The following is a 26,293-nucleotide window of genomic DNA, read 5'->3' as shown; positions in this document are numbered from 1 at the left end:
ATGAAGACAGGTGCAACACGCATGAAGACAGGTGCAACACGCATGAAGACAGGTGCGACACGCATCAAGACAGGTACAAAACGCATGAAGACAGGTGCAACCAACATAAAGACATGTGCAACACGCATGAAGACAGGTGCAACACGCATCAAGACAGGTGCAACACGCATGAAGACAGGTGCAACACGCATGAAGACAGGTGCAACCAACATAAAGACAGGTGCAACACGCATGAAGACAGGTGCGACACGCATGAAGACAGGTGCAACACGCATGAAGACAGGTGCAACCAACATAAAGACATGTGCAACACGCATGAAGACAGGTGCAACACGCATGAAGACAGGTGCAACACGCATGAAGACAGGTGCAACACGCATGAAGACAGGTGCAACACGCATGAAGACAGGTGCAACACGCATGAAGACAGGTGCAACACGCATGAAGACAGGTGCAACCAACATAAACACAGGTGCAACACGCATGAAGACAGGTGCAACACGCATGAAGACAGGTGCAACACGCATGAAGACAGGTGCAACACGCATAAAGACAGGTGCAACACGCATGAAGACAGGTGCAACACGCATGAAGACAGGTGCAACACGCATGAAGACAGGTGCAACCAACATAAAGACAGGTGCAACACGCATGAAGACAGGTGCAACACGCATGAAGACAGGTGCAACACGCATGAAGACAGGTGCAACACGCATGAAGACAGGTGCAACCAACATAAAGACAAGTACAACACGCATGAAGACAGGTGCAACCAACATAAAGACAGGTGCAACACGCATGAAGACAGGTGCAACCAACATAAAGACAGGTGCAACACGCATGAAGACAGGTGCAACACGCATGAAGACAGGTGCAACACGCATGAAGACAGGTGCAACCAACATAAAGACAGGTGCAACACGCATGAAGACAGGTGCAACACGCATGAAGACAGGTGCAACACGCATGAAGACAGGTGCAACCAACATAAAGACAGGTGCAACACGCATGAAGACAGGTGCAACACGCATGAAGACAGGTGCAACCAACATAAAGACAGGTGCAACACGCATGAAGACAGGTGCAACACGCATGAAGACAGGTGCAACACGCATGAAGACAGGTGCAACACGCATGAAGACAGGTGCAACACGCATGAAGACAGGTGCAACACGCATGAAGACAGGTGCAACACGCATGAAGACAGGTGCAACACGCATGAAGACAGGTGCAATACGCATGAAGACAGGTGCAACACGCATCAAGACTTTTATAGCCTGAATATTGGTTAGGGGCGTAGAATGCACTCACGATCGTTAAAGAATAGGTGGACACTGGATGATGTCACAATATCAACCCGGAACACCAGAGGAAATCCGGAAAACGGCAGAAACTACGCTGAGTATTGACTTGAAGTAAATCACCTTTGGTTCTTGTGACAATCTGTTGGATCTCGGCGTCAGTGAGTTGGTAGTTCTGCTGACTCAGGAGATTGCGGATGATCTGCCCGCGTGCGGTGTCTTCTGGGAGAGGTATGTAGAGACGCTTGACCAGTCGACGACGTGCCGCCTCGTCTATTTCCTGTGGCCTGAGGCGCAAGCAGAAGCATTCAGGGTGAGGAGGCGACGCAGGAGAGCCTCGGACAACACATCTATCTTAGACTGAACTATTTCCATGTCGTTGCTGCGAGGTTTTTGAGTGCTTTCAGACAAGGACAGCAAACCGCAAATATCGAAAACGATGACAAGGGCAACACCAAGGATGGCAAATACTTTAAACATTATTTCAAAAAGCTACAAAATTCGCTTGTAGTTGGGTCAAAAAGGTGCCGTTTCCATGATGAATTTCACGGAAAAATTATGTGTATTTGTACACATGAAGGTAAGAGTAACAACTTATTCCACATTGACCATAAAAAGGAAACTTTCATTCACCTATTTGTAGCTCCGACTACCAAGAGCCTCTCATCTGAAGCAGTCGTCGCCCCATCCTGAAAAACACAACGGAATACAGATTCAGATAAGTTCAGCTTGAGAGTGTTTAGGTTGGTGCATTTTCGGCGTTCTCCAAATTTCTGGCTGCTATACCGCTGTAAAGCTCACAGGTTAACTACTAGCCAAATCCTTGCCGTTCCTATGGGCTTGCTGGGTAGTAGACTAACCGTGTGGAAGGCGGCGATCTGGGACAGGCACACGGATTCACGATGACGTCACGTATCTCAAACACCACTGGTCAGGGACTAGATTTCTACGGGGCAACGCGTGAAAAACAGCTAGTACAGATAGGGGAGGTAAGCAACTTTATTCTCTTACCAGCTGTACGAGGAACTCGGTCTTGATTCTTCTGGATGCTTCGTGTTCACCGTCGGTGCGCTGAGTCAGCAGTGAGTCAATCTCATCCATGAATATGACGGCGGGTAAATAGCACCGCGCCACGGCAAACATAGCACGCACCATCTTCTCTCCTTCACCCACCTGGACAACAACAGATATATAACACATGATAGATACCTGAACAACAACAGATATATAACACATGCCAGATACCTGGACGACAACAGATATATAACACATGATAGATACCTGAACAAAAACAGATATATAACACATGATAGATACCTGAACAACAACAGATATATAACACATGATAGATACCTGAAAAACAACAGATATATAACACATGCCAAATACCTGGACGACAACAGATATATAACACATGCCAGATACCTGAACAAAAACAAATATATAACACATGATAGATACCTGAACAACAACAGATATATAACACATGATAGATACCTGAACAACAACAGATATATAACACATGCCAGATACCTGGACGACAACAGATATATAACACATGATAGATACCTGGACGACAACAGATATACAACACATGCCAGATACCTGGACGACAACAGATATACAACACATGATAGATACCTGAACAACAACAGATATATAACACATGATAGATACCTGAACAACAACAGATATATAACAAATGATAGATACCTGGACGACAACAGATATATAACACATGATAGATACCTGAACAACAACAGATATATAACACATGATAGATACCTGAACAACAACAGATATATAACACATGCCAGATACCTGGACGACAACAGATATATAACACATGCCAGATACCTGGACGACAACAGATATATAACACATGATAGATACCTGAACGACAACAGATATATAACACATGCCAGATACCTGGACGACAACAGATATACAACACATGCCAGATACCTGGACGACAACAGATATACAACACATGATAGATACCTGAACAACAACAGATATATAACACATGATAGATACCTGAACGACAACAGATATATAACACATGATAGATACCTGAACAACAACAGATATATAACACATGATAGATACCTGGACGACAACAGATATACAACACATGCCAGATACGTGGACGACAACAGATATATAACACATGATAGATACCTGGACGACAAAAGATATATAACACATGATAGATACCTGAACAACAACAGATATATAACACATGATAGATACCTGAACAACAACAGATATATAACACATGCCAGATACCTGGACGACAACAGATATATAACACATGCCAGATACCTGGACGACAACAGATATATATCACATCGATAAACTGATAGATATGACGGCATATAGAGTGAGAGACGCGCTTGTGTGTCTTACCCATTTTGAGGTGAGTGAGAGACGCGCTTGTGTGTCTTACCCATTTTGAGGTGAGTGAGAGACGCGCTTGTGTGTCTTACCTATTGTGAGGTGAAAGAGACGCGCTTGTGTGTCTCACCCATTGTGAGGTGAGAGAGACGCGCTTGTGTGTCTTACCCATTTTGAGGTGAGTGAGAGACGCGCTTGTGTGTCTTACCCATTTTGAGGTGAGTGAGAGACGCGCTTGTGTGTCTTACCCATTTTGAGGTGAGTGAGAGACGCGCTTGTGTGTCTTACCCATTTTGAGGTAAGAGAGAGACACGCTTGTGTGTCTCACCCATTGTGAGGTGAGAGACGCGCTTGTGTGTCTTACCCATTTTGAGGTGAATAAGAGACCCGCTGGTGTGTCTTAGCCATTGAGGTGAGAGAGAGACTTGCTTATGTGTCTTACCCATTTTAAGTTTAGTGAGCGACGCGCTTGTGTGTCTTACCCATTTTGAGGTGAATAAGAGACACGCTGGTGTGTCTTAGCCATTGAGGTGAGAGAGAGACTTGCTTATGTGTCTTACCCATCTTAAGGTTAGTGAGCGACACGCTTGTGTGTCTGTGAGGTGAGTGAGAGACGCGCTTGGGTGTCTTACCCATTTTGAGGTGAGAGAGACGCGCTTGGGTGTCTTACCCATTTTGAGGTGAGAGAGACGCGCTTGGGTGTCTTACCCATTTTGAGGTGAGAGAGACGCGCTTGTGTGTCTTACCCATTTTGAGGTGAGGGAGAGACGCTTGTGTGTCTTACCCATTTTAAGGAGAGTAAGAGACGTGCTTGAGTCTCTTACCCATTTTGAGGTGAGGGAGAGACGCCCCTGTGTGGCTTTCCCATTTTGAAGCAAGGTAGGGAGGGAGGGAGGGCCGCTTGTGTGTCTTACCCATTTTGAGGTGAGCGAGGAGGCACTAATGCTGAAGAACGTGGCCTTTGATTGGCTGGCGATACACTTGCCAATCAACGTTTTGCCTGTACCGGGCGGTCCAAACAATAACAAGCCTTTTGGTGGACCACGGAGACCCTTGAATATATCCCTATAAACACGAACAGCATAAACCTTTTGATGGATAGCAGATATCCTGAAATATATCCCTATAAACACAACAATATAAACCTTTTGGTGGATAGCAGAGATCCTGAAATACATCCCTATGAACACAACAGTATTAAACCTTTTGGTGGATAGCAGAGATCCTGAAATATATCCCTATAAACACAACAGTATAAATCTTTTGGTGGATAGCAGAGATCCTGAAATACATCCCTATTAACACAACAATACACCAAAAACTGGAAATCGACTCCGCCAAATTTTCGTCTTTAATAAGACTTCTTCAGGGCAGTCTTAAGTCTTATTAAAGACGAAAATTTGGCAGAGTCGATTTCGAGTTTTTGGTGTATTGTATTCATTGTTCTGGTACGAGATCGCGACAGTTTGGGCTTTTTTATTCTATTCCTATTAACACAACAGTATAAATCTTTTAGTGGGTAGCAGAGATCCTGAAATATATCTCTATAAACACAAAATGTGTACGCATTTTGGTGGATCGCGGAGACCTTTGAATGTATCCCTATAAACACAAACAGTACAAGTCTTTTTCCGGACCAATCAACAGGTACAGATTGGTGAAGAAAACGGCTATAAATGTCGTCGTATACTAAAGCAATGGTTCATCTTACAGTATATAAATTATTTAGATGTTTTAACAACTTTGCACGCGATGGTAGAATCACATATGAGGCGAAGGTCAAGGTGAAACTCACGGTCGCAGCATGGGCCACACAACGATCTCCTTGATCACATTCTTGGCGAACTCCAGTCCCGCGATGTCATCCCACGTGACAGGCGGGCCATGGTCCATAATCTACGACAAACGGGAAGATTTTTGAGTTTGCGTACTGGAATAAAAAAACAAGTTTTTGTTGTAAAAGAAATCTCCAAGCTACCGGTGTGGTAGGGAGATAAATGAATGATCTATGAGGTAAGGCTACGCTACAATGCTCTACTAGGAAAGTCCTAGTGTGTAATTTAGGACTAATATATGTTGTAGTCAGGTCACATACAACTAAATCGTACTGTCTAAACAAGCCTGCAGACATCACTAGAACCCCAGCTAGGGCAGTGCACCTGGTGGTCAAATCCTCACCTCACTCATAATCAGATCCACCATCCTTGGCTCCAGGTGTTTGAGCTTCTCATCTACCACAGGGTCCCCGGTAATACTTTCAGCTTTACCGCTATCACTTCCCTTCCTCCCAGCATGCACTGCGCCACCACCATATGGGACTCTATGAAAAAAAAGAAACGAATGCGCGCCATCAATTGGAATTACAGTATGGAGAAAACAATAAGCAATATCAAGGATGAAAACGAATAACATCATCAATAGGAATTATGAGAAAACAATAAGCAATATAAAGGATGAAAACGAATGCACGCCATCAATTGGAATTATGAAAAAAGAATTAGCAATATGAAGAATGAAATCGAACGTGCGTCATCAATTGAAATTATGAGTAAACAATAAGCAATGTTGGGGATAAAAAAGGAATGCGTGTCATCAATAGGAATTATGAGAAAACAATAAGCAATATCAAGAATGAAAACGAACGTGCGTAATAAATTGAAATTATGAGAAAACAATTAGCAATGTTGGGGATGAAAACGAATATGCGTCATCAATTGGAATTATGAGAAAACAGTAAGCAATTTCAAGAATGAAAACGAATGCGCGTCATCAATTGGAATTATGAGAAAACAATAAGCAATGTTGCGGATGTAAACGAATAGCGTCATCAATTGGAATTATGAGAAAACAATAAGCAATGTTGGGGATGAAAATGAATAGCGTAATAGGAATTATGAGAAAACAATAAGCAATATCAAGGATGAAAACGAATGCGCGTCATCAATTGAAATTATGAGAAAACAATAAGCAATGTTGGGGATAAAAAAGGAATGCGCGCCATCAATTGGAATAATGAAAGAACAATTAGCAATATCAAGAATGAAAACGAACGTGCGTCATCAATCGTAATTATGAGAAAACAATAAGCAATTTCAAGAATGAAAACGAACGTGCTTCATCAATTGAAATTATGAGAAAAAAATTAGCAATGTTGGGGATGAAAAAGGAATGCGCGCCATCAATTGGAATTATAAGAAAACAATTAGCAATGTTGGGGATGAAAACAAATATGCGTCATCAATTGGAATTATGAGATAACAATAAGCAATTTCAAGAATGAAAACGAACGTGCTTCATCAATTGAAATTATGAGAAAACAATTAGCAATGTTGGGGATGAAAACGAATATGCGTCATCAATTGGAATTATGAGAAAACAATAAGCAATTTCAAGAATGAAAACGGATGCGCGTCATCAATTGGAATTATGAGAAAACAATAAGCAATATCAAGGATGAAAACGAATGCGCGTGATCAGTTGGAATTATGAGAAAACAATTAGCAATGTTGGGGATGAAAACGAAAAGCGTCATCAATAGGAGTTATGAGAAAACAATAAGCAATATCAAGAATGAAAACGAACGTGCGTCATCAATTGGAATTATGAGAAAACAAAAAGCAATGTTCGGGATGAAAATAAATAGCGTCATCAATAGGAATTATGAGAAAACAATAAGCAATATCAAGGATGAAAACGAATGCGCGTCATCAATTGAAATTATGAGAAAACAATAAGCAATATCAAGGATGAAAACGAATACCCGCCATCAATTGGAATTATGAAAAAAACAATTAGCAAAATCAAGGATAAAAACGAATGCACGTCATCAATTGGAATTATGAGAAAACAAAAAGCAATGTTGGGGATGAAAACGAATATGCGTCATCAATTGGAATTATGAGAAGACAATAAGCAATATCAAGGATGAAATTGAATGCGCGTCATCAGTAGGAATTATGAGAAAACAACAATATCAAGGATGAAAATGAATGTGCGTCATAAATTGGAATTATGAGAAAACAATAAGCAATGTTGGGGATAAAAAAGGAATGCGCGTCATCAATTGAAATTATGAGAAAACAATAAGCAATGTTGGGGATAAAAAAGGAATGCGTGTCCTCAATAGGAATTATGAGAAAACAATAAGCAATATAAAGAATGAAAACGAACGTGCGTAATAAATTGAAATTATGAGAAAACAATTAGCAATGTTGGGGATGAAAACGAATATGCGTCATCAATTGGAATTATGAGAAAACAGTAAGCAATTTCAAGAATGAAAACGAATGCGCGTCATCAATTGGAATTATGAGAAAACAATAAGCAATGTTGCGGATGTAAACGAATAGCGTCATCAATTGGAATTATGAGAAAACAATAAGCAATGTCGGGGAAGAAAATGAATAGCGTAATAGGATATATGAGAAAACAATAAGCAATATCAAGGATGAAAACGAATGCGCGTCATCAATTGAAATTATGAGAAAACAATAAGCAATGTTGGGGATAAAAAAGGAATGCGCGCCATCAATTGGAATAATGAAAGAACAATTAGCAATATCAAGAATGAAAACGAACGTGTGTCATCAATCGTAATTATGAGAAAACAATAAGCAATTTCAAGAATGAAAACGAACGTGCTTCATCAATTGAAATTATGAGAAACAATTAGCAATGTTGGGGATGAAAACGAATATGAGCCATCAATTGGAATTATGAGAAAACAATAAGCAATTTCAAGAATGAAAACGGATGCGCGTCATCAATTGGAATTATGAGAAAACAATAAGCAATATCAAGGATGAAAACGAATGCGCGTGATCAGTTGGAATTATGAGAAAACAATTAGCAATGTTGGGGATGAAAACGAAAAGCGTCATCAATAGGAGTTATGAGAAAACAATAAGCAATATCAAGAATGAAAACGAACGTGCGTCATCAATTGGAATTATGAGAAAACAAAAAGCAATGTTCGGGATGAAAATAAATAGCGTCATCAATAGGAATTATGAGAAAACAATAAGCAATATCAAGGATAAAAACGAATGCGCGTCATCAATTGAAATTATGAGAAAACAATCAGCAATATCAAGGATAAAAACGAATACCCGCCATCAATTGGAATTATGAAAAAAACAATTAGCAAAATCAAGGATAAAAACGAATGCACGTCATCAATTGGAATTATGAAAAAACAAAAAGCAATGTTGGGGATGAAAACGAATATGCGTCATCAATTGGAATTATGAGAAAACAATAAGCAATATCAAGGATGAAAACGAATGCGCGTGATCAATCTGAATTATGAGAAAACAATAAACAATATCAAGGATGAAATTGAATGCGCGTCATCAGTAGGAATGATGAGAAAACAATAACAATATCAAGGATAAAAATGAATGTGCGTCATCAATTGGAATTATGAGAAAACAATAAGCAATGTTGGGGATAAAAAAGGAATGCGCGTCTTCAATTGGAATTACGAGAAAACAATAAGTAATATCAAGAATGAAAACGAACGTGCGTCATCAATTGGAATTATGAAAAACAATAAGCAATGTTGGGGATAAAAAAGGAATGCGCGCCATCAATTGGAATTATGAGAAAACAATAAGCAATATCAAGGGTGAAAACGAATAACATCATCAATAGGAATTATGAGAAAACAATAAGCAATATAAAGGATGAAAACGAATGCACGCCATCAATTGGAATTATGAAAGAAGAATTAGCAATATCAAGAATGAAATCGAACGTGCGTCATCAATTGAAATTATGAGAAAACAATAAGCAATGTTGGGGATAAAAAAGGAATGCGTGTCATCAATCGGAATTATGAGAAAACAATAAGCAATTTCAAGAATGAAAACGAACGTGCTTCATCAATTGAAATTATGAGAAAACAATTAGCAATGTTGGGGATGAAAACGAATATGCGTCATCAATTGGAATTATGAGAAAACAATAAGCAATTTCAAGAATGAAAACGGATGCGCGTCATCAATTGGAATTATGAGAAAACAATAAGCAATATCAAGGATGAAAACGAATGCGCGTGATCAGTTGGAATTATGAGAAAACAATTAGCAATGTTGGGGATGAAAACGAGAAGCGTCATCAACAGGAGTTATGAGAAAACAATAAGCAATATCAAGAATGAAAACGAACGTGCGTCATCAATTGGAATTATGAGAAAACAAAAAGCAATGTTCGGGATGAAAATAAATAGCGTCATCAATAGGAATTATGAGAAAACAATAAGCAATATCAAGGATAAAAACGAATGCGCGTCATCAATTGAAATTATGAGAAAACAATCAGCAATATCAAGGATAAAAACGAATACCCGCCATCAATTGGAATTATGAAAAAAACAATTAGCAAAATCAAGGATAAAAACGAATGCACGTCATCAATTGGAATTATGAAAAAACAAAAAGCAATGTTGGGGATGAAAACGAATATGCGTCATCAATTGGAATTATGAGAAAACAATAAGCAATATCAAGGATGAAAACGAATGCGCGTGATCAATCTGAATTATGAGAAAACAATAAACAATATCAAGGATGAAATTGAATGCGCGTCATCAGTAGGAATGATGAGAAAACAATAACAATATCAAGGATAAAAATGAATGTGCGTCATCAATTGGAATTATGAGAAAACAATAAGCAATGTTGGGGATAAAAAAGGAATGCGCGTCTTCAATTGGAATAATGAAAGAACAATTAGCAATATCAAGAATGAAAATGAACATGCGTCATCAATTGGAATTATGAAAAACAATAAGCAATGTTGGGGATAAAAAAGGAATGCGCGCCATCAATTGGAATTATGAGAAAACAATAAGCAATATCAAGGGTGAAAACGAATAACATCATCAATAGGAATTATGAGAAAACAATAAGCAATATAAAGGATGAAAACGAATGCACGCCATCAATTGGAATTATGAAAGAAGAATTAGCAATATCAAGAATGAAATCGAACGTGCGTCATCAATTGAAATTATGAGAAAACAATAAGCAATGTTGGGGATAAAAAAGGAATGCGTGTCATCAATCGGAATTATGAGAAAACAATAAGCAATTTCAAGAATGAAAACGAACGTGCTTCATCAATTGAAATTATGAGAAAACAATTAGCAATGTTGGGGATGAAAACGAATATGCGTCATCAATTGGAATTATGAGAAAACAATAAGCAATTTCAAGAATGAAAACGGATGCGCGTCATCAATTGGAATTATGAGAAAACAATAAGCAATATCAAGGATGAAAACGAATGCGCGTGATCAGTTGGAATTATGAGAAAACAATTAGCAATGTTGGGGATGAAAACGAAAAGCGTCATCAACAGGAGTTATGAGAAAACAATAAGCAATATCAAGAATGAAAACGAACGTGCGTCATCAATTGGAATTATGAGAAAACAAAAAACAATGTTCGGGATGAAAATAAATAGCGTCATCAATAGGAATTATGAGAAAACAATAAGCAATATCAAGGATGAAAACGAATACCCGCCATCAATTGGAATTATGAAAAAAACAATTAGCAAAATCAAGGATAAAAACGAATGCACGTCATCAATTGGAATTATGAGAAAACAAAAAGCAATGTTGGGGATGAAAACAAATATGCGTCATCAATTGAAATTATGAGAAAACAATAAGCAATATCAAGGATAAAAACGAATACCCGCCAACAATTGGAATTATGAAAAAACAATTAGCAAAATCAAGGATAAAAACGAACGTGCGTCATCAATCGGAATTATGAGAAAACAATAAGCAATTTCAAGAATGAAAACGAACGTGCGTCATCAATTGAAATTATGAGAAAACAATAAGCAATATCAAGGATGAAAACGAATACCCGCCAACAATTGGAATTATGATAAAACAATAAGCAATATCAAGAATGAAAACGAACGTGCGTCATCAATCGGAATTATGAGAAAACAATAAGCAATTTCAAGAATGAAAACGAACGTGCGTCATCAATTGAAATTATGAGAAAACAATTAGCAATGTTGGGGATGAAAACGTCATCAATTGGAATTATGAGAAAACAGTAAGCAATTTCAAGAATGAAAACGAATGCGCGTCATCAATTGGAATTATGAAAAAACAATAAGCAATGTTGCGGATGTAAACGAATAGCGTCATCAATTGGAATTATAAGAAAACAATTAGCAATGTTGGGGATGAAAACGAATATGCGTCATCAATTGGAATTATGAGAAAACAGTAAGCAATTTCAAGAATGAAAACGAAGGCGCGTCATCAATTGAAATTATGAGAAAACAATAAGCAATGTTGCGGATGTAAACGAATAGCGTCATCAATTGGAATTATGGGAAAACAATAAGCAATGTTGGGGATAAAAAAGGAATGCGCGACATCAATTGGAATAATGAAAGAACAATTAGCAATATCAAGAATGAAAATGAACATGCGTCATCAAGCGGAATTATGAGAAAACAAAAAGCAATTTCAAGAATGAAAACGAACGTGCTTCATCAATTGAAATTATGAGAAAACAATTAGCAATGTTGGGGATGAAAACGAATATGCGTCATCAATTGGAATTATGAGAAAACAATAAGCAATTTCAAGAATTAAAACGGACGCGCGTCATCAATTGGAATTATGAGAAAACAATAAGCAATATCAAGGATGAAAACGAATGCGCGTGATCAGTTGGAATTATGAGAAAACAATTAGCAATGTTGGGGATAAAAAAGGAATGCGCGACATCAATTGGAATAACGAAAGAACAATTAGCAATATCAAGAATGAAAATGAACATGCGTCATCAATCGGAATTATGAGAAAACAAAAAGCAATTTCAAGAATGAAAACGAACGTGCTTCATCAATTGAAATTATGAGAAAACAATTAGCAATGTTGGGGATGAAAACGAATATGCGTCATCAATTGGAATTATGAGAAAACAATAAGCAATTTCAAGAATTAAAACGGACGCGCGTCATCAGTTGGAATTATGAGAAAACAATAAGCAATATCAAGGATGAAAACGAATGCGCGTGATCAGTTGGAATTATGAGAAAACAATTAGCAATGTTGGGGATGAAAACGAAAAGCGTCATCAATAGGAGTTATGATAAAACAATAAGCTATATCAAGAATGAAAATGAACGTGCGTCATCAATTGGAATTATGAGAAAACAAAAAGCAATGTTCGGGATGAAAATAAATAGCGTCATCAATAGGAATTATGAGAAAACAATAAGCAATATCAAGGATGAAAACGGATGCGCGTCATCAATTGGAATTATGAGAAAACAATAAGCAATATCAAGGATGAAAACGAATGCGCGTCATCAATTGAAATTATGATAAAACAATAAGCAATATCAAGGATGAAAACGAATACCCGCCAACAATTGGAATTATGAAAAAACAATTAGCAAAATCAAGGATAAAAACGAACGTGCGTCATCAATCGGAATTATGAGAAAACAATAAGCAATTTCAAGAATGAAAACGAACGTGCGTCATCAATTGAAATTATGAGAAAACAATAAGCAATATCAAGGATGAAAACGAATACCCGCCAACAATTGGAATTATGATAAAACAATAAGCAATATCAAGAATGAAAACGAACGTGCGTCATCAATCGGAATTGTGAGAAAACAATAAGCAATTTCAAGAATGAAAACGAACGTGCGTCATCAATTGAAATTATGAGAAAACAATTAGCAATGTTGGGGATGAAAACGTCATCAATTGGAATTATGAGAAAACAGTAAGCAATTTCAAGAATGAAAACGAATGCGCGTCATCAATTGGAATTATGAGAAAACAATAAGCAATGTTGCGGATGTAAACGAATAGCGTCATCAATTGGAATTATAAGAAAACAATTAACAATGTTGGGGATGAAAACGAATATGCGTCATCAATTGGAATTATGAGAAAACAGTAAGCAATTTCAAGAATGAAAACGAAGGCGCGTCATCAATTGAAATTATGAGAAAACAATAAGCAATGTTGCGGATGTAAACGAATAGCGTCATCAATTGGAATTATGGGAAAACAATTAGCAATGTTGGGGATGAAAACGAATGCGCGTGATCAATTGGAATAATGAAAGAACAATTAGCAATATCAAGAATGAAAATGAACATGCGTCATCAATCGGAATTATGAGAAAACAAAAAGCAATTTCAAGAATGAAAACGAACGTGCTTCATCAATTGAAATTATGAGAAAACAATTAGCAATGTTGGGGATGAAAACGAATATGCGTCATCAATTGGAATTATGAGAAAACAATAAGCAATATCAATGATGAAAACGAATGCGCGTGATCAATCTGAATTATGAGAAAACAATAAACAATATCAAGGATGAAATTGAATGCGCGTCATCAGTAGGAATTATGAGAAAACAATAACAATATCAAGGATGAAAATGAATGTGCGTCATCAATTGGAATTATGAGAAAACAATAAGCAATGTTGGGGATAAAAAAGGAATGCGCGTCATCAATTGGAATTATGAGAAAACAATAAGTAATATCAAGAATGAAAACGAACGTGCGTCATCAATTGGAATTATGAAAAACAATAAGCAATGTTGGGGATAAAAAAGGAATGCGCGCCATCAATTGGAATTATGAGAAAACAATAAGCAATATCAAGGGTGAAAACGAATAACATCATCAATAGGAATTATGAGAAAACAATAAGCAATATAAAGGATGAAAACGAATGCTCGCCATCAATTGGAATTATGAAAGAAGAATTAGCAATATCAAGAATGAAATCGAACGTGCGTCATCAATTGAAATTATGAGAAAACAATAACAATATCAAGGATGAAAATGAATGTGCGTCATAAATTGGAATTATGAGAAAACAATAAGCAATGTTGGGGATAAAAAAGGAATGCGCGCCATCAATTGGAATAATGAAAGAACAATTAGCAATATCAAGAATGAAAACGAACGTGCGTCATCAATCGTAATTATGAGAAAACAATAACAATATCAAGGATGAAAATGAATGTGCGTCATAAATTGGAATTATGAGAAAACAATAAGCAATGTTGGGGATAAAAAAGGAATGCGCGTAATCAATTGGAATTATGAGAAAACAATAAGTAATATCAAGAATGAAAACGAATGCGCGTGATCAATCTGAATTATGAGAAAACAATAAACAATATCAAGGATGAAATAGAATGCGCGTCACCAGTAGGAATTATGAGAAAACAATAACAATATCAAGGATGAAAATAAATGTGCGTCATCAATTGGAATTATGAGAAAACAATAAGCAATGTTGGGGATAAAAAAGGAATGCGCGTCATCAATTGGAATTATGAGAAAACAATAAGTAATATCAAGAATGAAAACGAATAACATCATCAATAGGAATTATGAGAAAACAATAAGCAATATAAAGGATGAAAACGAATGCACGCCATCAATTGGAATTATAAAAGAAGAATTAGCAATATCAAGAATGAAATCGAACGTGCGTCATCAATTGAAATTATGAGAAAAGAATAAGCAATGTTGGGGATAAAAAAGGAATGCGTGTCATCAATAGGAATTATGAGAAAACAATAAGCAATATAAAGGATGAAAACGAATGCACGCCATCAATTGGAATTAAAAAAGAAGAATTAGCAATATCAAGAATAAAATCGAACGTGCGTCATCAATTGAAATTATGAGAAAAGAATAAGCAATGTTGGGGATAAAAAAGGAATGCGTGTCATCAATAAGAATTATGAGATAAAAGGATAAAAACGAATAAGCAATGTTGGGGATAAAAAAGTAATGCATGTCATCAATAGGAATTATGATAAAACAATAAGCAATATCAAGAATGAAAACGAACGTGCGTCATCAATCGGAATTATGAGAAAACAATAAGCAATTTCAAGAATGAAAACGAACGTGCGTCATCAATTGAAATTATGAGAAAACAATTAGCAATGTTGGGGATGAAAACGAACATGCGTCATCAATTGGAATTATGAGAAAACAGTAAGCAATTTCAAGAATGAAAACGAATGCGCGTCATCAATTGGAATTATGAGAAAACAATAAGCAATGTTGCGGATGTAAACGAATAGCGTCATCAATTGGAATTATAAGAAAACAATTAGCAATGTTGGGGATAAAACGAATATGCGTCATCAATTGGAATTATGAGAAAACAGTAAGCAATTTCAAAAATGAAAACGAAGGCGCGTCATCAATTGAAATTATGAGAAAACAATAAGCAATGTTGCGGATGTAAACGAATAGCGTCATCAATTGGAATTATGGGAAAACAATAAGCAATGTTGGGGATAAAAAAGGAATGCGCGACATCAATTGAAATAATGAAAGAACAATTAGCAATATCAAGAATGAAAATGAACATGCGTCATCAATCGGAATTATGAGAAAACAAAAAGCAATTTCAAGAATGAAAACGAACGTGCTTCATCAATTGAAATTATGAGAAAACAATTAGCAATGTTGGGGATGAAAACGAATATGCGTCATCAATTGGAATTATGAGAAAACAATAAGCAATTTCAAGAATTAAAACGGATGCGCGTCATCAATTGGAATTATGAGAAAACAATAAGCAATATCAAGGATGAAAACGAATGCGCGTGATCAGTTGGAATTATGAGAAAACAATTAGCAATGTTGGGGATGAAAACGAAAAGCGTCATCAATAGGAGTTATGAGAAAACAATAAGCTATATCAAGAATGAAAACGAACGTGCGTCATCAATTGGAATTATGAGAAAACAATAAGCTATATCAAGAATGAAAACGAATGCACGTCATCAATTGGAATTATGAGAAAACAAAAAGCAATGTTCGGGATGAAAATAAATAGCGTCATCAATAGGAATTATGAGAAAACAATAAGCAATATCAAGGATGAAAACGGATGCGCGTCATCAATTGGAATTATGAGAAAACAATAAGCAATATCAAGGATGAAAACGAATGCGCGTGATAAGTTGGAATTATGAGAAAACATTTAGCAATGTTGGGGATGAAAACGAAAAGCGTCATCAATAGGAGTTATGATAAAACAATAAGCAATATCAAGAATGAAAACGAACGTGCGTCATCAATTGGAATTATAAGAAAACAAAAAGCAATGTTCGGGATGAAAATAAATAGCGTCATCAATAGGAATTATGAGAAAACAATAAGCAATATCAAGGATGAAAACGAATGCGCGTCATCAATTGAAATTATGAGAAAACAATAAGCAATATCAAGGATGAAAACGAATACCCGCCATCAATTGGAATTATGAAAAAAACAATTAGCAAAATCAAGGATAAAAACGAATGCACGTCATCAATTGGAATTATGAGAAAACAAAAAGCAATGTTGGGGATGAAAACGAATATGCGTCATCAATTGGAATTATGAGAAAACAATAAGCAATATCAAGGATGAAAACGAATGCGCGTGATCAATCTGAATTATGAGAAAACAATAAACAATATCAAGGATGAAATTGAATGCGCGTCATCAGTAGGAATTATGAGAAAACAATAACAATATCAAGGATGAAAATGAATGTGCGTCATCAATTGGAATTATGAGAAAACAATAAGCAATGTTGGGGATAAAAAAGGAATGCGCGTCATCAATTGGAATTATGAGAAAACAATAAGTAATATCAAGAATGAAAACGAATAACATCATCAATAGGAATTATGAGAAAACAATAAGCAATATAAAGGATGAAAACGAATGCACGCCATCAATTGGAATTATAAAAGAAGAATTAGCAATATCAAGAATGAAATCGAACGTGCGTCATCAATTGAAATTATGAGAAAAGAATAAGCAATGTTGGGGATAAAAAAGGAATGAGTGTCATCAATAGGAATTATGAGAAAACAATAAGCAATATAAAGGATGAAAACGAATGCACGCCATCAATTGGAATTATAAAAGAAGAATTAGCAATATCAAGAATGAAATCGAACGTGCGTCATCAATTGAAATTATGAGAAAAGAATAAGCAATGTTGGGGATAAAAAAGGAATGAGTGTCATCAATAGGAATTATGAGAAAACAATAAGCAATATAAAGGATGAAAACGAATGCACGCCATCAATTGGAATTATAAAAGAAGAATTAGCAATATCAAAAATGAAATCGAACGTGCGTCATCAATTGAAATTATGAGAAAAGAATAAGCAATGTTGGGGATAAAAAAGGAATGAGTGTCATCAATAAGAATTATGAGATAAAAGGATAAAAACGAATAAGCAATGTTGGGGATAAAAAAGGAATGCATGTCATTATTAGGAATTATGATAAAACAATAAGCAATATCAAGAATGAAAACGAACGTGCGTCATCAATCGGAATTATGAGAAAACAATAAGCAATTTCAAGAATGAAAACGAACGTGCGTCATCAATTGAAATTATGAGAAAACAATTAGCAATGTTGGGGATGAAAACGAATATGCGTCATCAATTGGAATTATGAGAAAACAGTAAGCAATTTCAAGAATGAAAACGAATGCGCGTCATCAATTGGAATTATGAGAAAACAATAAGCAATGTTGCGGATGTAAACGAATAGCGTCATCAATTGGAATTATAAGAAAACAATTAGCAATGTTGGGGATGAAAACGAATATGCGTCATCAATTGGAATTATGAGAAAACAGTAAGCAATTTCAAGAATGAAAACGAAGGCGCGTCATCAATTGAAATTATGAGAAAACAATAAGCAATGTTGCGGATGTAAACGAATAGCGTCATCAATTGGAATTATGGGAAAACAATAAGCAATGTTGGGGATAAAAAAGGAATGCGCGACATCAATTGGAATAATGAAAGAACAATTAGCAATATCAAGAATGAAAATGAACATGCGTCATCAATCGGAATTATGAGAAAACAAAAAGCAATTTCAAGAATGAAAACGAACGTGCTTCATCAATTGAAATTATGAGAAAACAATTAGCAATGTTGGGGATGAAAACGAATATGCGTCATCAATTGGAATTATGAGAAAACAATAAGCAATTTCAAGAATTAAAACGGATGCGCGTCATCAATTGGAATTATGAGAAAACAATAATCAATATCAAGGATGAAAACGAATGCGCGTGATCAGTTGGAATTATGAGAAAACAATTAGCAATGTTGGGGATGAAAACGAAAAGCGTCATCAATAGGAGTTATGAGAAAACAATAAGCTATATCAAGAATGAAAACGAACGTGCGTCATCAATTGGAATTATGAGAAAACAAAAAGCAATGTTCGGGATGAAAATAAATAGCGTCATCAATAGGAATTACGAGAAAACAATAAGCAATATCAAGGATGAAAACGGATGCGCGTCATCAATTGGAATTATGAGAAAACAAAAAGCAATGTTCGGGATGAAAATAAATAGCGTCATCAATAGGAATTATGAGAAAACAATAAGCAATATCAAGGATGAAATTGAATGCGCGTCATCAATAGGAATTATGAGAAAACAATAAGCAATATCAAGGATGAAAACGGATGCGCGTCATCAATTGGAATTATGAGAAAACAATAAGCAATATCAAGGATGAAAACGAATGCGCGTGATCAGTTGGAATTATGAGAAAACATTTAGCAATGTTGGGGATGAAAACGAAAAGTGTCATCAATAGGAGTTATGATAAAACAATAAGCAATATCAAGGATGAAAACGAATACCCGCCATCAATTGGAATTATGAAAAAAACAATTAGCAAAATCAAGGATAAAAACGAATGCACGTCATCAATTGGAATTATGAGAAAACAAAAAGCAATGTTGGGGATGAAAACGAATATGCGTCATCAATTGGAATTATGAGAAAACAATAAGCAATATCAAGGATGAAAACGAATGCGCGTGATCAATCTGAATTATGAGAAAACAATAAACAATATCAAGGATGAAATTGAATGCGCGTCATCAGTAGGAATTATGAGAAAACAATAACAATATCAAGGATGAAAATGAATGTGCGTCATCAATTGGAATTATGAGAAAACAATAAGCAATGTTGGGGATAAAAAAGGAATGCGCGTCATCAATTGGAATTATGAGAAAACAATAAGTAATATCAAGAATGAAAACGAATAACATCATCAATAGGAATTATGAGAAAACAATAAGCAATATAAAGGATGAAAACGAATGCACGCCATCAATTGGAATTATAAAAGAAGAATTAGCAATATCAAGAATGAAATCGAACGTGCGTCATCAATTGAAATTATGAGAAAACAAAAAGCAATTTCAAGAATGAAAACGAACGTGCTTCATCAATTGAAATTATGAGAAAACAATTAGCAATGTTGGGGATGAAAACGAATATGCGTCATCAATTGGAATTATGAGAAAACAATAAGCAATATCAATGATGAAAACGAATGCGCGTGATCAATCTGAATTATGAGAAAACAATAAACAATATCAAGGATGAAATTGAATGCGCGTCATCAGTAGGAATTATGAGAAAACAATAACAATATCAAGGATGAAAATGAATGTGCGTCATCAATTGGAATTATGAGAAAACAATAAGCAATGTTGGGGATAAAAAAGGAATGCGCGTCATCAATTGGAATTATGAGAAAACAATAAGTAATATCAAGAATGAAAACGAACGTGCGTCATCAATTGGAATTATGAAAAACAATAAGCAATGTTGGGGATAAAAAAGGAATGCGCGCCATCAATTGGAATTATGAGAAAACAATAAGCAATATCAAGGGTGAAAACGAATAACATCATCAATAGGAATTATGAGAAAACAATAAGCAATATAAAGGATGAAAACGAATGCTCGCCATCAATTGGAATTATGAAAGAAGAATTAGCAATATCAAGAATGAAATCGAACGTGCGTCATCAATTGAAATTATGAGAAAACAATAACAATATCAAGGATGAAAATGAATGTGCGTCATAAATTGGAATTATGAGAAAACAATAAGCAATGTTGGGGATAAAAAAGGAATGCGCGCCATCAATTGGAATAATGAAAGAACAATTAGCAATATCAAGAATGAAAACGAACGTGCGTCATCAATCGTAATTATGAGAAAACAATAACAATATCAAGGATGAAAATGAATGTGCGTCATAAATTGGAATTATGAGAAAACAATAAGCAATGTTGGGGATAAAAAAGGAATGCGCGTAATCAATTGGAATTATGAGAAAACAATAAGTAATATCAAGAATGAAAACGAATGCGCGTGATCAATCTGAATTATGAGAAAACAATAAACAATATCAAGGATGAAATAGAATGCGCGTCACCAGTAGGAATTATGAGAAAACAATAACAATATCAAGGATGAAAATAAATGTGCGTCATCAATTGGAATTATGAGAAAACAATAAGCAATGTTGGGGATAAAAAAGGAATGCGCGTCATCAATTGGAATTATGAGAAAACAATAAGTAATATCAAGAATGAAAACGAATAACATCATCAATAGGAATTATGAGAAAACAATAAGCAATATAAAGGATGAAAACGAATGCACGCCATCAATTGGAATTATAAAAGAAGAATTAGCAATATCAAGAATGAAATCGAACGTGCGTCATCAATTGAAATTATGAGAAAAGAATAAGCAATGTTGGGGATAAAAAAGGAATGCGTGTCATCAATAGGAATTATGAGAAAACAATAAGCAATATAAAGGATGAAAACGAATGCACGCCATCAATTGGAATTAAAAAAGAAGAATTAGCAATATCAAGAATAAAATCGAACGTGCGTCATCAATTGAAATTATGAGAAAAGAATAAGCAATGTTGGGGATAAAAAAGGAATGCGTGTCATCAATAAGAATTATGAGATAAAAGGATAAAAACGAATAAGCAATGTTGGGGATAAAAAAGTAATGCATGTCATCAATAGGAATTATGATAAAACAATAAGCAATATCAAGAATGAAAACGAACGTGCGTCATCAATCGGAATTATGAGAAAACAATAAGCAATTTCAAGAATGAAAACGAACGTGCGTCATCAATTGAAATTATGAGAAAACAATTAGCAATGTTGGGGATGAAAACGAACATGCGTCATCAATTGGAATTATGAGAAAACAGTAAGCAATTTCAAGAATGAAAACGAATGCGCGTCATCAATTGGAATTATGAGAAAACAATAAGCAATGTTGCGGATGTAAACGAATAGCGTCATCAATTGGAATTATAAGAAAACAATTAGCAATGTTGGGGATAAAACGAATATGCGTCATCAATTGGAATTATGAGAAAACAGTAAGCAATTTCAAAAATGAAAACGAAGGCGCGTCATCAATTGAAATTATGAGAAAACAATAAGCAATGTTGCGGATGTAAACGAATAGCGTCATCAATTGGAATTATGGGAAAACAATAAGCAATGTTGGGGATAAAAAAGGAATGCGCGACATCAATTGAAATAATGAAAGAACAATTAGCAATATCAAGAATGAAAATGAACATGCGTCATCAATCGGAATTATGAGAAAACAAAAAGCAATTTCAAGAATGAAAACGAACGTGCTTCATCAATTGAAATTATGAGAAAACAATTAGCAATGTTGGGGATGAAAACGAATATGCGTCATCAATTGGAATTATGAGAAAACAATAAGCAATTTCAAGAATTAAAACGGATGCGCGTCATCAATTGGAATTATGAGAAAACAATAAGCAATATCAAGGATGAAAACGAATGCGCGTGATCAGTTGGAATTATGAGAAAACAATTAGCAATGTTGGGGATGAAAACGAAAAGCGTCATCAATAGGAGTTATGAGAAAACAATAAGCTATATCAAGAATGAAAACGAACGTGCGTCATCAATTGGAATTATGAGAAAACAATAAGCTATATCAAGAATGAAAACGAATGCACGTCATCAATTGGAATTATGAGAAAACAAAAAGCAATGTTCGGGATGAAAATAAATAGCGTCATCAATAGGAATTATGAGAAAACAATAAGCAATATCAAGGATGAAAACGGATGCGCGTCATCAATTGGAATTATGAGAAAACAATAAGCAATATCAAGGATGAAAACGAATGCGCGTGATAAGTTGGAATTATGAGAAAACATTTAGCAATGTTGGGGATGAAAACGAAAAGCGTCATCAATAGGAGTTATGATAAAACAATAAGCAATATCAAGAATGAAAACGAACGTGCGTCATCAATTGGAATTATAAGAAAACAAAAAGCAATGTTCGGGATGAAAATAAATAGCGTCATCAATAGGAATTATGAGAAAACAATAAGCAATATCAAGGATGAAAACGAATGCGCGTCATCAATTGAAATTATGAGAAAACAATAAGCAATATCAAGGATGAAAACGAATACCCGCCATCAATTGGAATTATGAAAAAAACAATTAGCAAAATCAAGGATAAAAACGAATGCACGTCATCAATTGGAATTATGAGAAAACAAAAAGCAATGTTGGGGATGAAAACGAATATGCGTCATCAATTGGAATTATGAGAAAACAATAAGCAATATCAAGGATGAAAACGAATGCGCGTGATCAATCTGAATTATGAGAAAACAATAAACAATATCAAGGATGAAATTGAATGCGCGTCATCAGTAGGAATTATGAGAAAACAATAACAATATCAAGGATGAAAATGAATGTGCGTCATCAATTGGAATTATGAGAAAACAATAAGCAATGTTGGGGATAAAAAAGGAATGCGCGTCATCAATTGGAATTATGAGAAAACAATAAGTAATATCAAGAATGAAAACGAATAACATCATCAATAGGAATTATGAGAAAACAATAAGCAATATAAAGGATGAAAACGAATGCACGCCATCAATTGGAATTATAAAAGAAGAATTAGCAATATCAAGAATGAAATCGAACGTGCGTCATCAATTGAAATTATGAGAAAAGAATAAGCAATGTTGGGGATAAAAAAGGAATGAGTGTCATCAATAGGAATTATGAGAAAACAATAAGCAATATAAAGGATGAAAACGAATGCACGCCATCAATTGGAATTATAAAAGAAGAATTAGCAATATCAAGAATGAAATCGAACGTGCGTCATCAATTGAAATTATGAGAAAAGAATAAGCAATGTTGGGGATAAAAAAGGAATGAGTGTCATCAATAGGAATTATGAGAAAACAATAAGCAATATAAAGGATGAAAACGAATGCACGCCATCAATTGGAATTATAAAAGAAGAATTAGCAATATCAAAAATGAAATCGAACGTGCGTCATCAATTGAAATTATGAGAAAAGAATAAGCAATGTTGGGGATAAAAAAGGAATGAGTGTCATCAATAAGAATTATGAGATAAAAGGATAAAAACGAATAAGCAATGTTGGGGATAAAAAAGGAATGCATGTCATTATTAGGAATTATGATAAAACAATAAGCAATATCAAGAATGAAAACGAACGTGCGTCATCAATCGGAATTATGAGAAAACAATAAGCAATTTCAAGAATGAAAACGAACGTGCGTCATCAATTGAAATTATGAGAAAACAATTAGCAATGTTGGGGATGAAAACGAATATGCGTCATCAATTGGAATTATGAGAAAACAGTAAGCAATTTCAAGAATGAAAACGAATGCGCGTCATCAATTGGAATTATGAGAAAACAATAAGCAATGTTGCGGATGTAAACGAATAGCGTCATCAATTGGAATTATAAGAAAACAATTAGCAATGTTGGGGATGAAAACGAATATGCGTCATCAATTGGAATTATGAGAAAACAGTAAGCAATTTCAAGAATGAAAACGAAGGCGCGTCATCAATTGAAATTATGAGAAAACAATAAGCAATGTTGCGGATGTAAACGAATAGCGTCATCAATTGGAATTATGGGAAAACAATAAGCAATGTTGGGGATAAAAAAGGAATGCGCGACATCAATTGGAATAATGAAAGAACAATTAGCAATATCAAGAATGAAAATGAACATGCGTCATCAATCGGAATTATGAGAAAACAAAAAGCAATTTCAAGAATGAAAACGAACGTGCTTCATCAATTGAAATTATGAGAAAACAATTAGCAATGTTGGGGATGAAAACGAATATGCGTCATCAATTGGAATTATGAGAAAACAATAAGCAATTTCAAGAATTAAAACGGATGCGCGTCATCAATTGGAATTATGAGAAAACAATAATCAATATCAAGGATGAAAACGAATGCGCGTGATCAGTTGGAATTATGAGAAAACAATTAGCAATGTTGGGGATGAAAACGAAAAGCGTCATCAATAGGAGTTATGAGAAAACAATAAGCTATATCAAGAATGAAAACGAACGTGCGTCATCAATTGGAATTATGAGAAAACAAAAAGCAATGTTCGGGATGAAAATAAATAGCGTCATCAATAGGAATTACGAGAAAACAATAAGCAATATCAAGGATGAAAACGGATGCGCGTCATCAATTGGAATTATGAGAAAACAAAAAGCAATGTTCGGGATGAAAATAAATAGCGTCATCAATAGGAATTATGAGAAAACAATAAGCAATATCAAGGATGAAATTGAATGCGCGTCATCAATAGGAATTATGAGAAAACAATAAGCAATATCAAGGATGAAAACGGATGCGCGTCATCAATTGGAATTATGAGAAAACAATAAGCAATATCAAGGATGAAAACGAATGCGCGTGATCAGTTGGAATTATGAGAAAACATTTAGCAATGTTGGGGATGAAAACGAAAAGTGTCATCAATAGGAGTTATGATAAAACAATAAGCAATATCAAGGATGAAAACGAATACCCGCCATCAATTGGAATTATGAAAAAAACAATTAGCAAAATCAAGGATAAAAACGAATGCACGTCATCAATTGGAATTATGAGAAAACAAAAAGCAATGTTGGGGATGAAAACGAATATGCGTCATCAATTGGAATTATGAGAAAACAATAAGCAATATCAAGGATGAAAACGAATGCGCGTGATCAATCTGAATTATGAGAAAACAATAAACAATATCAAGGATGAAATTGAATGCGCGTCATCAGTAGGAATTATGAGAAAACAATAACAATATCAAGGATGAAAATGAATGTGCGTCATCAATTGGAATTATGAGAAAACAATAAGCAATGTTGGGGATAAAAAAGGAATGCGCGTCATCAATTGGAATTATGAGAAAACAATAAGTAATATCAAGAATGAAAACGAATAACATCATCAATAGGAATTATGAGAAAACAATAAGCAATATAAAGGATGAAAACGAATGCACGCCATCAATTGGAATTATAAAAGAAGAATTAGCAATATCAAGAATGAAATCGAACGTGCGTCATCAATTGAAATTATGAGAAAAGAATAAGCAATGTTGGGGATAAAAAAGGAATGAGTGTCATCAATAGGAATTATGAGAAAACAATAAGCAATATAAAGGATGAAAACGAATGCACGCCATCAATTGGAATTATAAAAGAAGAATTAGCAATATCAAGAATGAAATCGAACGTGCGTCATCAATTGAAATTATGAGAAAAGAATAAGCAATGTTGGGGATAAAAAAGGAATGAGTGTCA

At 35.1% G+C, this 26,293-nt stretch overlaps 1 protein-coding gene across 1 annotated transcript in view; it reads right to left on the bottom strand.

Moving 5' to 3' along the window:
• The window catches only part of LOC116609452 (fidgetin-like protein 1), a 44,215-nt gene that overhangs the window by 1,849 nt on the left and 16,073 nt on the right, over window positions 1-26,293 (bottom strand). Inside the window, exons 9-14 of the mRNA XM_048728995.1 lie at window positions 5,877-6,018; window positions 5,494-5,594; window positions 4,613-4,763; window positions 2,313-2,474; window positions 1,935-1,990; window positions 1,425-1,588 (exon numbers count right to left, since the gene is read on the bottom strand). Coding sequence (XP_048584952.1) covers window positions 1,425-1,588; window positions 1,935-1,990; window positions 2,313-2,474; window positions 4,613-4,763; window positions 5,494-5,594; window positions 5,877-6,018 — 776 coding nt within the window. The remainder of the gene's footprint in view (window positions 1-1,424; window positions 1,589-1,934; window positions 1,991-2,312; window positions 2,475-4,612; window positions 4,764-5,493; window positions 5,595-5,876; window positions 6,019-26,293) is intronic.

Source organism: Nematostella vectensis, chromosome 6 (assembly GCF_932526225.1).
Source record: "Nematostella vectensis chromosome 6, jaNemVect1.1, whole genome shotgun sequence".
Classification (NCBI taxonomy): Eukaryota; Metazoa; Cnidaria; class Anthozoa; order Actiniaria; family Edwardsiidae; genus Nematostella; species Nematostella vectensis.
This window is presented reverse-complemented; position numbering and strand designations above follow the sequence as displayed.